Source organism: Cornus florida, unplaced genomic scaffold (genome assembly GCF_030987335.1).
Source record: "Cornus florida cultivar Cherokee Brave unplaced genomic scaffold, ASM3098733v1 CherokeeBrave_3.0.0_Hap2_Chr04, whole genome shotgun sequence".
NCBI classification, from domain to species: domain Eukaryota; kingdom Viridiplantae; phylum Streptophyta; class Magnoliopsida; order Cornales; family Cornaceae; genus Cornus; species Cornus florida.
This window is the reverse complement of record NW_026775574.1, coordinates 30,899,888-30,915,170: the sequence shown is the minus strand read 5'-3', so window position 1 is coordinate 30,915,170 and position 15,283 is coordinate 30,899,888. Positions and strand designations below refer to the sequence as shown.

The following is a 15,283-nucleotide window of genomic DNA, read 5'->3' as shown; positions in this document are numbered from 1 at the left end:
GAGAGTTTAGCTCAAGCTCAAGTTGTGCTCAGACATCCAGCTTTATAGCTGGGCCAAGCTCGAACAGCCCACTACTCGGCTCGGCTCATTTACAGTCCTAAATAGCGAAAGCGGATCCCCTTGTCTCACTTTAAATGTATTTTTACTTATTATTGCAAGTTACCATATAAAAGTAAAAAGGTATATACACCTTATATGACATATTACAGGCGGTGGAAGTCACCAAAGTTGACCAGCTTGACCCAAAACAAAAGGGTATATATACCTTGGAGCCTTGAGCCCTTAACAACATTTTGGTGACTTCAGTGACTTCCACCACCTGTAATAAGTCATATAAGGTATATATACCTTTTTACTTTTATATGGTAACCTGTAATAATAAGTAAAAATACATTTTTAAAAAAAAAAACTTTAATCAGGCGCGCCTTTACATCGCCTCAGGCTCCTCACCTGTACATTAAAGGCGCACGCCTCATCAAAGGGGCGCCTTGCGCCTCAGGCGCGCACCTTGGGCGCCTTTGACACTACCTTGAACTATTAAAGAAACCGATCAGAGATCCGTTCACAAGGACCGAGAAGCGAGTGCTGGAAATATAGCACTCAATCCATTTCCTCCATCTTTCTCCAAACCCCATCCTATCCAGCAGATAAAGAAGGAAACTCCAGCTAACATGATGATAGGCCTTCTCAATGTCTAACTTGCACAAAACTAGACCAGTCAACGGAGCGGATCCTAATCCGGATCCAAATCCGATCTGATTAGTCAGATATGGATTGAACAAAAAAATCGATAACCCAAATACAATCCAAATCCGATGGCCTAACAAATCGGATATGAATTATGCTGCTCCGATCCGAATAAAATTATATATATAATTATTTATCAATAATTTTACATATATATATCAATAATCCTATCAAATTTGTATTAAAGGTAACCCAAAAAACTAAAAAACAAAAAATCGTCTCATCCACATACTAATAAATCTTCTAATATACATACTAATAATATCATACTCTTTATTCATTAACAAAGAGGAAAAAAAAAAAAATTTCTTTTCCTTTCATACTTTACTTATCTTTTGTTTTATATCTTTTTCTTATAATCATTGTTTTATTTATTCTCTTTTGACATTAATTTATATTTTTTTAATTATAAAAAAAAATTCTTTTTTATCGGATCGGATCGGATTATCGGATCAAATATCCCTTTATTAACAAATCGGATTTAGGTTGACTTACAAAATATCCGTCAGATCGAGTAAAATGCTTATTGGATTCGGATCGGATCAAGCCTGATCCAGTCCGAATCCGATCCGTTTACAAGTCTACACAAAACAAGTGGCAACCCACCACCGAGACGAGAGTCAACACACACACTAGCAATAACGACAGTATCGACAGACACGCCTTGGTGAGTGACTGCTATCTTCTTGATAGTGGTAGATCATCCTGGGATGTTCATTTTTTAAAGCATTTTCAAGATTGGGAGATTGAGGAAGTAGTTGGTTTTTTGGAGGAGCTGTATCATCAAGAGATTGTTAGTGGAGTCCTTGATTCTATGGTATGGGTCCCCTCTTCTAGGGGTCATTTTGTGGTTTGCTCATACTTTAGATGTCTTAGGATTTCTCAAGGAAATGCATTCCCGTGGAAGACTATTTGGCTTTCTAAGGCCCCCCTCAAGGTGGCTTTCTTTGTTTGGACATCTGTGCTGGGAAAGATATTGACCCAAGATAACCTTAAGAGGAGACAAGTTGTGGTCAAATGTTGTTGTATGTGTAAGAGAGACGAGGAAACGGTAAATCATCTTCTTTTACATTGCTTAGTAGCTCGGGATTGCTGGGCTTTGATGTTTGTTTTGTTTGGAGTTCAGTGGGTTATGCCCAGATCTACTAGAGGCTTGATTGAGGCCTGGAGGCTGTTTTGTGGGGACTCATGTTCGGGATTTCTGGAGGATTACGCCTTTGAGTGTCTAGTGGTGTTTATGGCTTGAACGAAATAAGAGATACTTTGAAGGGAAGGAGACTTCTATTGGTGTGCTGAAATTCTCCATTATTAGCTCTCTATTGTGCTGGGTTCTTGGGAGATATTGTAAATCCTTTGATGAGATAATGGACTTTATTAACTCTGAGAGATGAGAGGCACTATTTGGTCTTGTGTAGCTTTTTGAGGGAAGTGTTCCCCTTTTGAACGCTTCTTTTTATATAATCTTACTTATTAAAAAAAATATCTTAGAGTCAAAACCTTATCGATTAATTTATAAATACAACCCACCAAACTAACATGTCTAAAGTCCTTAACATCAATACCTCCCCCTTTCTTTGGAATAAGAGCAATGAACATAGCATTCAAGCTTCTCTCAAAACGCCCTGGGAATAAAAAACATGAAAAGTGTCCATCACCTCTCCCTTATCCACCTCTCAGTTTTCAAGGAAGAATCTCATGGAGAGAACCCATCGGGCCTCGAAGCTTTATCCCTATTGCAACTCTTCACTCTTCAACGCCATCAACACTTCCTCTTCAGAAAAAGGCCTTTCTAGCCCGTCTCTATCTACCCCCGAGTTTGAGTCAAAATGAAGACCCCCAAATAAAGAACCCCAACTCAACGTTTCTGTAAACAACTTCAGGTAAAAAGAGGCAATTCCCTTACAGACCTCCTCCTCCTTAGACAAAAACTCCCCATCAACCACAATCCTCCCAATATGATTGCCCCTTCTGTGGGCATTCACAAGCCGATGAAGAATTTTGTAATTCTATCCCCCTCCTTAAGCCACAAAGCTCTAGATATCTGCCTCCACGAAATCTCCTCCAAAATAGCAATCTCATCAATCTTCGCTTGCACTCAAGCCTCCTGTGCTTCAAAACCTCTACAATGTCTCCCAACCCCTCCTTACGGTCAATGTCAGCAATCTCAAAGAAAGCTCGATGCTTTCCTCCATTCCAAGTACCTAAACTCCTCCTTAGTCCATTTCTTGATGTCTTCTTTCATAGACCATAGTTTACCCACAAGGCCAAAACTCGAAGTATCATCCACCCCATAAACTTCCCACAAAGACCAAACCTTCTCAATAAAGCCCTCAGCTCTAAGCCACATATTCTCGAATCTGAAGGGGGAACTCCTTTTCCGCAACCCACCACAGTCCAAACCAAAGGAAGATGATTAGAGGTTGGACGAGCCAACGCGCCTAGACATCCAGGAATTTCTCCTCCCAATTCCCACATAAAAGGAATCTATCTAGGCAAGAAAGAGTAGGAGTTGCTGGACAAGTAAAAGACGCTCTCTCCAAAGGTAAATCAATCAACTGATAATCACCAATAAACATTGATAACTATTCCACAGGGGAACGAATGACATTAAAGTCCCTCCAACACATCAAGGGTAAGGCCACCTACTCCTAACAGAATCAAGCTCCTCCCACAACAAGTGATGCATATTGTCCTTGTTTGGACCAACAAACAGCTGAAAAAATCTAATGAAAACCATCCTCCTCCATAGAAAACACACAAGACATTGAGAAGCATCCAACCCAAACATCCAGCTTCAAGACCCATCTTTTATCCCACATCACAAGAAAGCCTCTGGAAGCACCCAAAGCATCCAAAAAACCCAATCCACATATCTCCCTCTCCTAAGGCTCCTAACAACCTTATCCGAAACCGATGCAAGTTTCATTCCTTGCAAACGCACATAAGCACCCCACCTCCTAACCGCCAACTTCACCACCTTCCTCTTGTCCGGATTCTTTGGACCATAAACATTTAATGAAATGATACGAAACTTCATTGGCAAACATTAGAGTTCTCCTTTCCTCTCCTCCTCCCTCTACCCCTTCCTTGACCCCCCACTCTTCCCTTCATAATTGACATATGAAATGAGATTCACCTCCCTCTCCCCCTTTTTCCGAGGGAGTCCTACCCTTGCCGCTCACCTTTTGATTTGCATCAATTTCATGAAACATGCTAATGGCCCGACACTTTTCACCTCCACAATCCACTCCAAGGAGATTTCCCACAAGCCCTACATTCTCCCTCACTCACTCCTCACACCCTACCACAGCATTCCAATCAGCCCCTCCCCCAACATCAGCTACCTCAGCGCTCACCCCCTTCGGCCCCACCACAGCCAAAGGAACATACAGACCGTCCTCCAAAAACTCTCCCCTTTTCCCAAGGAACAATCCCCTTGCACATACACCTTTGATTTTTAGATGAAGAAGGATAGGATTTAAGCTACCAACTAGTTTGGTGATGCTCCATAACTCTGTTGGGAGTAAGTGTGCTCTTCAAGCAAATTTATAATTAATAGAATTTGTTATTTTTAGTTTACAAGCTTTACCTACATATATGGTGAATGCTTTGTATTGGTTGACTCTAGAGTTGAGTTAAACTACTCCACTGATGTTGTAATATGATTTATGTGCATCTAAAAGGGATATGTATAGGAGATATAAATCATAGAGATTACATCTTCATAAATTAGTTTGCATTTGTGATAGAATTGGACATTCTATCAATGTAACATGTAGGTTTCTACTTGTGTAATGACTTATCTCAGCCGTTATGAATAGAAGAACCATATATGTCGATGTGTACGACACCTTGAACAGCATCGTGAATAAGTTGTAGAAAATACGATAGTTGTCATAATATGTTCTCCTTATTTGTATTAAAACAGATACTCTTTAAGTATGAGAGAGCAATGGACTTTTGTCTTGATTAGTGGTTACTTTGATTTATTTCAGTGGGCCCTAAGGTCTAAAATCTTGATATTTTGGGTAATCACTAATTGTTGGCAAAGGAAATTTACTCTTAAGATGGCATCTGTGCTATTTCATTTTTTATTAACTTGATTAGTTTGATCATAAAAATCCGAATCCAGAGGTTTTGATGAAATGTTTGGATGATAGCTTTATTTATCTAAAAAGCTAATTTCACATAGAGGGGTAATCTTGTAATTTAACACTGGCTTTTTTTATTCATTAATTGGAGTTCAAATATTTTTATTTAGTAGATTAAAAAACAGTTAACAGGCTAATAAATTGGGACATGGGGTTGACTAGTCCTTTAAGAAGCCCAAAGCCAAGTCTTGGATACGCTCAACTAGATCCCACTCCTAGCCTAACTTGGAAAGCAAGCAATAGAGTTAGAAGAAAACAAGAATAAGAGAGGGGGGGCGGCCAACCCAGGGTTTGCTGCGGTGGGTGGCCAACCCCTCTCCTATAAATACATGGTTTGTGTGTGTCTTGGATACACAAGACAACTAGAAGACATATTCGTTTCAAACCATTCTCTATCTACACCTTCCAGACTCTTTTGGAGCCCACTCTTCCATAACTTGTAGATTCCATCAAGGTCGTAGGAGTGGAGATTTAGGAGTGTCCTTAAAGCCATACAAATCAAGGTTGCAATTCTTGGAATTATGCCCATCAAGATTTATCAAGATTCCTATTCAAAAGACTGAGCAGCGTTTTGTATTTTGGCCATATCTTTTTCAATACTTGGAATTTTAAGGTGAGGGCAGTTGGGTGGGAAAGCTAACTTGATTACCGAAATCTCATAAAAAAATTTGTCGAACTTCGAGTTCAGATGACCCCTCAACCGACTCTGCAAAGTTTTTCCAGCTCTCACAGACTGTCCTGCACACCCTTCGGTTTTTTTAGGAAATCTCTCAGAATACCTGGAGTTTGAGCTCATTCTTTTTCCATTGGAAGGTAGACTCGAATAGCGTCAATTTGGACACTGATTTGCTATGCCAGGGCATATAAATCCCAACAGCTCCCACTTGCCCTCATAGCCAATTCAAATTGCATCTAACTCCAATGTTATCCAGGTGACGATCAAAACACCACGAGGCGCTGTCTGCGAGTCGGGTTATTTGGGAATGCAGCCCAAATCTGAGAGGGTCTTGCTAGCATAGTAAATGGCATGAGGAGTTTTATCCACACACTGGCCCAAAACAGCACCTCCACTCGATTCTGATATTGGTAGGTCCAGAACAGCGCATTCAAAGTCGGGTTACCTGCTGCTGCGGGAAAGATCGCGAATTGGGTATAAGAGGAGTTTATTAGTGAATCGTTGGAGGTTTTGTTTGTGTGATGCAGCAGGTCTTATTCAATACTGATTTCCCCATAGACTGTTCTCGTTTTTTATGCTCTACCAATCATGTCATATCTCTGTACTTTCTCTTTCTAGAATTGATTCACAAGAACTAATGGGAACGAATTTTTGCTTCCGCTAAATAGACCCATTTTTCTAATAACTCCACATATATAGACATGCCATACACCACATGTTTTCCATGTCATATAACAAAAATATATATATCTTGAGAATCTCAATTAAGTTCAAACAATGCGTACTCACTATCAATGCCATAGACATTGCGCCAGAAATCAATGCTTTCAGTGTATCTGTCGGGATGAGTAACAGGTGCCATGTACAACTGCAGACATTACAGACTTAATATTAGTATTATAAAGTCTAATTGAACTCCAGTTACTGCTAGATCTACAATGCAACTCAACAAAGTCTTATACTAACTACTCCACGGCAGCTACATGAAATAAATTGCAAGTCAATACTAGGTGAAGCTAGTACCACTACATTATACATTTCTGAACCTCACATTATAGTTTAAAATTCATTGTCAATCAGGACAAGCTCCATATAGAGTGATGGATCCGCTAATAACTGTTGTGAGGTTAAAGTTAACAACAAAACAAACATGTGAGAATCAATACCGTAGCATTTGAAGGAAGGATAAGGCCTCCAGGTTTTAGCCATCGATCTCGGGCAGTAATGATGCTCCCCAGCATGCTCTGGAAGGAAGGGCAGCCAGGTTCCACAAAGTAGAAGACAGATAATGAGTGGGGTCATATCTCAAGCTACTCGATGCACAGTTCTTAATATATTGTAGCATAGTTCAATATGCAAGCAAGCAAGCAAAAAATTCACTAATCACCTCATATAGAAGCATGTAGCCCATCCATTCTGAAATGATTACATCAACCTCTTCATCAATTTCCACATCCTGCAGCAATCAGAACCGACGCAGTCTAATCTTACACACAGACATCTACAATAATAATAAAATGAAAAAAAAAATAAAAATAAAAATACCTTACTTGGTTGGCTAGCAAAAATGGAGAAACAAGTTGGAGCAAGAAAAGAATACCATTTAAATGAAATCTATGGTTTAAAAAGAACTGCTACAGCTGACAAAAGTCAATATTTGATGACATCATGGGTCATATGCAACATATATACTAGCCCTAAAAGTTAACAATAATTAAACCAATTCCATACAATATCATTGTTTATTACTTTTTCTCTTTTATTTGTATTATTTTTGAATGACAAGAAAATCATTTTTTAAAGAAAACAAAGATGTACCTCTGTATGTAATAGCAACAACAGGAAATAAACCCTCCCACATAAAAGCTAGGATAGACAACACAAACCCTAAAGAATATCAGAAAGAACACAAAGACGTCCAATCCTTTCCAGCAACATGAAAAGCTTTGAAATGTGATAAGCAAAATAAAATCTTTGAAATCTGAAAAGTAGAAAAATCATAAATCGGTCATGCTAATGTCATAAGCCACTTAAGAAGTACTGTAGGGTATGCACCAACTCCCCTTAATTATGAATACTGTTTATGTAGGTTCAAAACATATCTACAATTAAATAAAAAAAATCAGAAATCCAATCCCAAAAAAAAATGCAAAGAAAGGGATAGGTACTGAATTGAATCAAACGATAGTGAAAAATGAAAATAAAATAAGTTTGAAATGTAGAAATTGAGGATCAAGCAAAGGTGACCATTCCCCCCTCCACCCCTCTAGATCTCCAGTAATACATAGATGTTGGCACCTCAAACAAAGTCCAGCATGGGAACAAATGCAACAAACATGATTACACAGAGAAACGTTAGGTTGTTCATTAATATCTAGTATTTTACAATATCACAATTTCTTGTAGTTTAGTCTATCATACAAGATCACTACAAAACTTATGGATGCCACATATTAGTACATAATCAAAATCCAATCCTAAACAAACAATCCTTTTCAAAGCTTTAGGAATGTATTGGCTAGTCTTGAGAATCCTACCTCTATGCGTCCATGCAAAACAATGACTGTATCAGATAGGTTATTTGCCTTCACAACTTCATTTGCCTGGTTAAACATTCAAATTAACAAGTTCAATTCAAAACTATATCTCATGGTCAATGTTAGATACATTATGACAGCGGATATACAAATACTAAGATGTTAAATATCCTCATGCATTAGAAACGAATTCAGGGAAAAAAAAATCCAATCAAACTCTGCATATTGGGGAACAAAAATATAAGGCATGCGGCAAAGTAAAAGATTCAACATGACCACTAACCATGAATAAAATAATGAAATAAATCACGACTTAGTGATCAGTATTACAAATATTGACGAGTTGTGATAAAATATTTAAATGTGTTGAAAAATTAAAAGCTGTGGCAGATATTTACGAAGTATAGTGATATACCTATATCACTATCACATATATTGTCACTATTAGTTTTCTACGGTATCAGTCGCAGTGTAACGGACTCGGATAAAGTGATACGGGTCGCGTATCGGACTTGAAAAAGCGGACGGACTCGGATAAAGTGATACGGGTCGCGTATCGGACTTGAAAAAGCGACGATACAGAGAACCATGATTCTACTTGTTCTATTTATTTTTATAAGTAATATTTAAAGGCGCCCAAAAGGGGAGCGCTCTCAAAGAAACAAAAGACAATTACACTGACACTACAACTTTAAGCTATCCACAAAATCCAAAAGAGGATCCATAGAAGTACAATCCCCGCCCATTTACCCAAAAAAATAAAGAAGAATATTGTATTTAAGAGACCAAATAGGAGCATCCTCTCCCTCAAAGGACCTCCTATTCCTCTCGCGCCACAGACCCCATGAAATTCATAGGGGAGTAGCCCTCCAAGCATCTCTAACTCGGCTCTCCACTATACACCCTTTCAACTATCTACGAAACTGCCCACCCCGTACATCACCTGGAAGTAAATCAAGGCAAGGAAATCAGTAACCTCTAGGAGCTCCCAATTATTAAACTGTCTATGAAACTGCACATCCCAAGTCACCCTCCCATTATCGAGATCGATAATCAGCAACCATAGCATGTCTATTCATATCAAGCCTGAAAAGATGAGGGAATCTACGATCCAAGGCCAGGTTCCCACACCAACTGTCCTCCCAAAACCTGACATACCTCCAACGAACCTCCACAATGAAACAAATAGCAATCATACATTTTCTTTCTAATTTCTTCATTACCATCTCTATCACCAGTCCCAATCTTCACTTACACTATTATCATAAAGTAACCAAGAAAATCAATTGATCAACTTCCCCACAAAGTCACGAAAAAAGCATTTCTATGTCCATCTTTTCCCGTGTAATGAATATTTCCTGTGTTCTCAATTTGTCCTCCTACCCACTTAGTTTCCAAATTTTTTACAAACATAATTCATTTCTCTAAAATAAAACCATATATAGTATATAAATACAGATGTACATATACATAGATAAATGAATACACGCTCACCCTTACCACAACCCTTACCACAACCATCTCCTAACCAAAAATTCACCACTCATATTTGTATATGCACTCAGCCTCCATTTCTTTACAATTTTTTTGCGACTACCAACACTGTAAAGATCATTTGAAAAATATTAGGGAAAGTTGCGGGAAAAAGTCATAAAAGAAATTTGCAAAAAGTTCAGAGAAAATAAACTTTAACAGATAGGAAGTTTTGGAATTCAAAGAAAATATAGAATTTCTAGATAAAGAGTCGTAAATTTTAGAGAGAAAATGGATGCAACATATAAAAAAATAAAAATGGAGAGGGAAAATTGCAGAAGATAAAGGAAGGAATCAATAAGTCAAACCAGATCTAAAGACCCAGCATCCCACCTTTTCTTTCATTATTTTTTCCAGTTTTCTTATTTCTCATTGTGCCTTGATAGTCCCACAGTATTACAATACAACTCAATCACATGGCCAGATGTATATATATGTACTGACCGAGAGATTGAGAGAGAGAGAGAGAGAGAGAGCAAAACTAAAAACTGAAGAAATTAATTGTTTGTGACGGAGGGTTGCAAGACGTAAAGTTACTAGTGGAGAGATCTGCTGACGGAAATAATTGGTGGTGAGACATGGATTGATGGATACGATCATGGGATGTTTATGTGTTATCATTTGACTCATTGTTGGATATTGGTATGGTGGTGGGACGTGGCGATTACTGGCTGGTTGTGAAGGAATGTTGGTGGTGACACTGTAGGTCATTTGATGGCATGACGCAACACATTGGTGGTTGTGGTAGTTAAGTGTCAACTAAGTTGGTGATGGTTGTGAAGGTAGAGAGAGACGAACAAATTTAATTTTTTACAAAGGAGGTGGGTGGTGGTGTAACTTCCGTGGTTTAGTGGTGGCATTAGCTCCGCAGAGAACAAAAGAAGATTATATTACTTCGTCGAATTTTTCAATTAAATTGCATATTATTATTTTTCTATAAGTCAATTAAATTGCATAGTATAAACTTAAAAAAAAAAAAAAAAAATAGAGGACGGTCCATAAATGTAAATTCACATCTTCCATTAACACCATGAACTACATAGTTGTAAATCCCACCTGTGCATGATGCTTGGAGGGAAAAGATTGGAGGTAAACCTAACCTTTGGCACTATTATGAACAAGAGAAGAACATTTCAATTTCTTTAAAGCAACTTGCAAGTTGCAACAAGTTCATGTTTGCATTCCAAGGTAGCCATTACATATGAAAAAGTTAAAAGAGGGTAGATTTATACCCTATTCACCGCTCCTACCAACTCAAGTTGCCAAGATCAACACTGGCTAATGGCTTTATCGGCCTTTCTGGAATTAAAGCACGTGAAAGAAGCAAACGAAAAATAAAAAAATAAAATAAAATGCAAACATAGGTCATTTTCCTCCAATCTGGATAAATGATCATTTGTTCTAAATTGAAAATCAAACTTTACTCTAAAATGGAAATACTGGGAATTTCTTAAACCATCTCATGAATCAACCAACCTTCACTGGTACCAAATGCTTAAACTAATGAAAAGTAAAAAATAAAAGGAACCCTTAAATCAATCTTCATTAAAGGCCTACACAATACACAACCCAAAACTGATGCTGAACAATATTCTAGATGAGAGAGGCATTACATGCCTTTCATGTATTAAGACAATATGATGCGGAACAGAATGTAGTCTGAATTCTTTGATCATGGTAAATAATCTCTGCTATTAATAAATATTTAGCATGCCAAGAATTCATCATCCTTAATCAAACAAAAAGATGACACTGCTAGGCCAACAACTATTGCGCCATAGTTTTCTATTTCTTTTTTCTTTTTTTCTCCCAATGCAATCGATAGAATCAAAAGAATATTACGAGGACTAAAAGGGATATTTTGAGCCCTCAGATTCATGATAAGTCACATAGCTCAATAATTAAACCTATGACATCTAAATTACGTTTAATAAATCCATCATTCAGACCAGAAATGGCAAGAAATATGCATATAAATGATATGCAGCATGTTGTTACCAGTAAATTTATTATAAATGCAACAAAGTACCTGCAGTGCAATCTCACTGGCATCGACAGCATAGACCTGGTGATAAAAAATAACTTAGAAACTCATAACAATGTCAAAATGATAGAAATTGAAACTGAATCAATCAAAATGAATGGACATGCATTGCCTTTAAAGACACTTAGCACTCATACCAATGTCCAAATGTAGAAAATTGAAACTGAATCAATCAAAATGGAACAGACAAATTGCCTTCAAAGAAACTTAGCACACATAACAATGTCAAAATGATAGAAAACTGAAACTGAATCAATCAAAAAGGAACAGACACACATTGCCTTCAAAGACACTTAGCGCCCATAAAAATTTCAAAATGATAGAAAATTGAAACTGAATCCATCAAAATGGAACAGGCACACATTGCCTTCAAAGACACTTAGCAATCTCAAGTGCCTTTTGTACCAGAACAAGGCACCGATGAAGTGAATAAGGTTGTCATGACTGCGTTACGTTGGTCCTAATGAGTAAAAAATCGTTGTCCGTTATGGTTATTAAAAAGCTCAAGGCGCATGGAGGCACTTCCAGAGCCAATGCACAATTACAGTTTAAGGTGCAGTGAAGTAAGACTCGTGTTTGTTATAAATGTAGAGTAAATAAGCTTATGGTTGTAGTTATTCAAAATATGACTTACCAAAAAAAATTATTCAAAATATGCAACACAAAATAATTATAACAAATATAAATGGGGAACTTTTTATCATATCAACTGAGAGGGTTAGTTTAATCAATGAAAACACATCCTTTCTTCATTATATTTTTCTATATGAATTTAAACAAGTAGTCACTAAAATGTTCATTCCAGAAAAGACTAAAAGTGCTGTAGAACAAGTTGTATTTTTTTCATAAGCAAGTACCATTAACTGAGCTCAAAAATTAACATTTCATAATTGAAATCATTTGATCAGGCAACAATATTCAACACCAAGATATCTTACTCGTTTCGCACCAGCTTGAGCACAAAATATAGAAAGAATGCCCGTGCCACAACCAACATCCACTACAACCTGAAATCATGATTCGCAAGTAAAATCATGGTTTACGTCACGTAAATGCTATATAACCTGAGCTAAGATGGAAAAAGCTTCTGAGAAAGAGACAATACAAAGGCCTTTTATGAAGGAAATGATAACTATAATCATACTTTGCCAGCAATATAATTCTGATGTTGCAAAATTGCAGCCCTATAAGTTTCAGTCCGCACACGATCCTGTATGTTTCAAGAGTAATATTAGCATATTTCTTATTACAAATACAAACACTATAACAAGAAAAAGAAAAGCCATGAAATGTCAGCAAATTTCCCAAATGGTAAATGCATCTATTCAATTTTTTTTTTTTTTGTTGATAAATAGTAAATGCATCTACTCATATAAAGTATAAACTACTATGTCAAGTTCCCAGATGAAATAACAGTAATAAAATTGAAAGCAACAGAAGCAAATGCAAACCAAGAACAATACATCAGGAAGCTCTCAAAATCCCGTTTCACCTTTGTTCAGGTCTATACATATAAATTATTGGGATTGTGTCTGCCCTTCAAAGCTATTGATAGTAATTTTGACATTTAAAGTTAATAAAGTTTACTTATCTTCATACATAGAAGGTGAATGCTTTGTATTGTTTAATTCTTGAGTTATGAATTACGTGTCCATTAATTATAATAGGATGATTTATGTAATATGGAAGTGGCATGTGCATCAGAGATATAAATCATCGGTATTCATAACTATAAAATTATTTGCATTTGTTAATAGAATTGGGATTTCTATTAGGAAGAATGTAACACATTGGTTTCTACATGTTGACTTATCTCAATCATTTGAATATAAGACTCAAAACCATATGTGTTGGACACACTGAATTGGATCGTGCATAAGTTGAGAATTACTTAAGCCATCATGAGTAATTTTCCTTATCATTACTAAACCAGGGCTCTTATCCGAACTCTAGTTACAGATCATCGGCTGCCTGCCTGCCTGAGCTTCGCTAAGAGATTGATGAACTCTAGTTCATGGTGTTCATAAATAGTTTATTTATTTATTGTGAAAATAAATTTCTGTGATTAAATGATTCATAAACCTAGTGGCCAAACTATGGATTAATTAGTGTATGAATTGATGGTATTATTTAGCCAAAAAACTAATTAACATGGAGAGGTTAATTTGCAATATTTAGTCATATTGGCTTCTTTATTCATATCTTGGAGTGTAATTTTTTTGATTTAATGGACTTATCAAATGGGCCAAGATTTGACAAGCCCCTTGGAAAGCAAGCAACAAGTTAAGGGAGTTATTAGGGTTTGTGTAGGAGAGAGGGGGCATCCACCTCGCCCAATAAAAGGGGCTACCCCTAGAAGACACAAAAGACACCCTCTTCTCTCTCTTAAAACCCTAAATTTAAAGAGACTTGAAGCCCAATAGCAGAATTGAAGCCCCAGAATTCAACATTTTGATTAACAATTTATTGTTGGTGTTTAAAAATTCAAAGTTGATCAAAGGATTCAAGACTTGCCTCCTAGTTGACAATTACAAGTTGTCCAAAGGTCATTATTAGTTCTTCTCACTGTAAAAACATAATTGGTCGATCAAAACAATTGAGCAAGAATTTTTGCTACTGATTTTAAACCCGTAAAGCTCAAATGCAAGAATTGTTCAGAATCCCAACAAACCCGCAACACATTGATCACCCACAAAAGCAATACTAAATCAAAGAAATGAGGAATTGAAAAAACAAAGAAACAAAAGACAGAGATACAGGGAGTGGGAGTTTATATATACATATACATATACATAGACAGATAATGGGTGTACCTTGATCATCTCTTCGTGGATACCGACGTGAGAGTAAGATTGAAAGTAGGCCTTGTCGAATTCGGTACAGGGAGGCTTCTCGCTCTCAGTTTCTCTCTCTTGGCCAGAATAGGAAACCCTAGACGACCCATCTCTCCTGCTGCGACTGCCCTTCCGGAATCGCTTGTCGCCGTGTTGTTGGTAGCCGTTACTCGTTGGTCGGAACATTCCGTCACTCATCTCATACACAGAAACAACAAAACTAAAGAGAGGGAAGACAAAAAAATCGTATGAGTCGAATGACTCCACTTACTAGAAGTAATTAAAACCAACAGTCCGCGCAACGGAGGAGGCACACATGTGAAGAGAGGCGGTCACTCTCAAGTATCCTAAATAAAAGGGCTACATTGTTTTCTTTTGCCACCAACAAAATGCAAATTAGGTTATAGGGTGTTCAAAAATAAAATTACATAATTAACCTTAGTAATACAAGATGGTGTTGAGGCACGTTGCGTCTAGTTTGTCACGCAGATAGAAAACAGATTTTAGATAACTGCCTATTTAAACTATATTTCAGAAAATTGTTATCAGAAACTTAATCAATAGTAATTTGGTATACTTTTCAATCATAAAATTGTTCTTAAAAAACTAAAACAAGTTAGAGTTGAAAGTAAGTTGTGTTGTTTTGTTGTGAATCAAAAAACAAAAAAGATTCAACAGAAATCATATTGGGTTATGCAGTGTGTCACTACTGCTCATTTTTCTATTCTTAATAATTAATGGAGTTATTGAAGGTTAAATGA

At 36.9% G+C, this 15,283-nt stretch overlaps 1 protein-coding gene across 1 annotated transcript in view; it reads right to left on the bottom strand.

The window, feature by feature from the left end:
* Positions 1-14,891, bottom strand: part of LOC132303106 (probable protein arginine N-methyltransferase 6) — a 30,671-nt gene extending 15,780 nt beyond the window's left edge. Inside the window, exons 1-8 of the mRNA XM_059800193.1 lie at positions 14,502-14,891; positions 12,833-12,898; positions 12,627-12,695; positions 11,674-11,709; positions 8,112-8,177; positions 6,962-7,030; positions 6,741-6,818; positions 6,364-6,442 (exon numbers count right to left, since the gene is read on the bottom strand). Coding sequence (XP_059656176.1) covers positions 6,364-6,442; positions 6,741-6,818; positions 6,962-7,030; positions 8,112-8,177; positions 11,674-11,709; positions 12,627-12,695; positions 12,833-12,898; positions 14,502-14,720 — 682 coding nt within the window. The 5' untranslated portion in view covers positions 14,721-14,891. The remainder of the gene's footprint in view (positions 1-6,363; positions 6,443-6,740; positions 6,819-6,961; positions 7,031-8,111; positions 8,178-11,673; positions 11,710-12,626; positions 12,696-12,832; positions 12,899-14,501) is intronic.
* Positions 14,892-15,283: the final 392 nt, after the last annotated feature.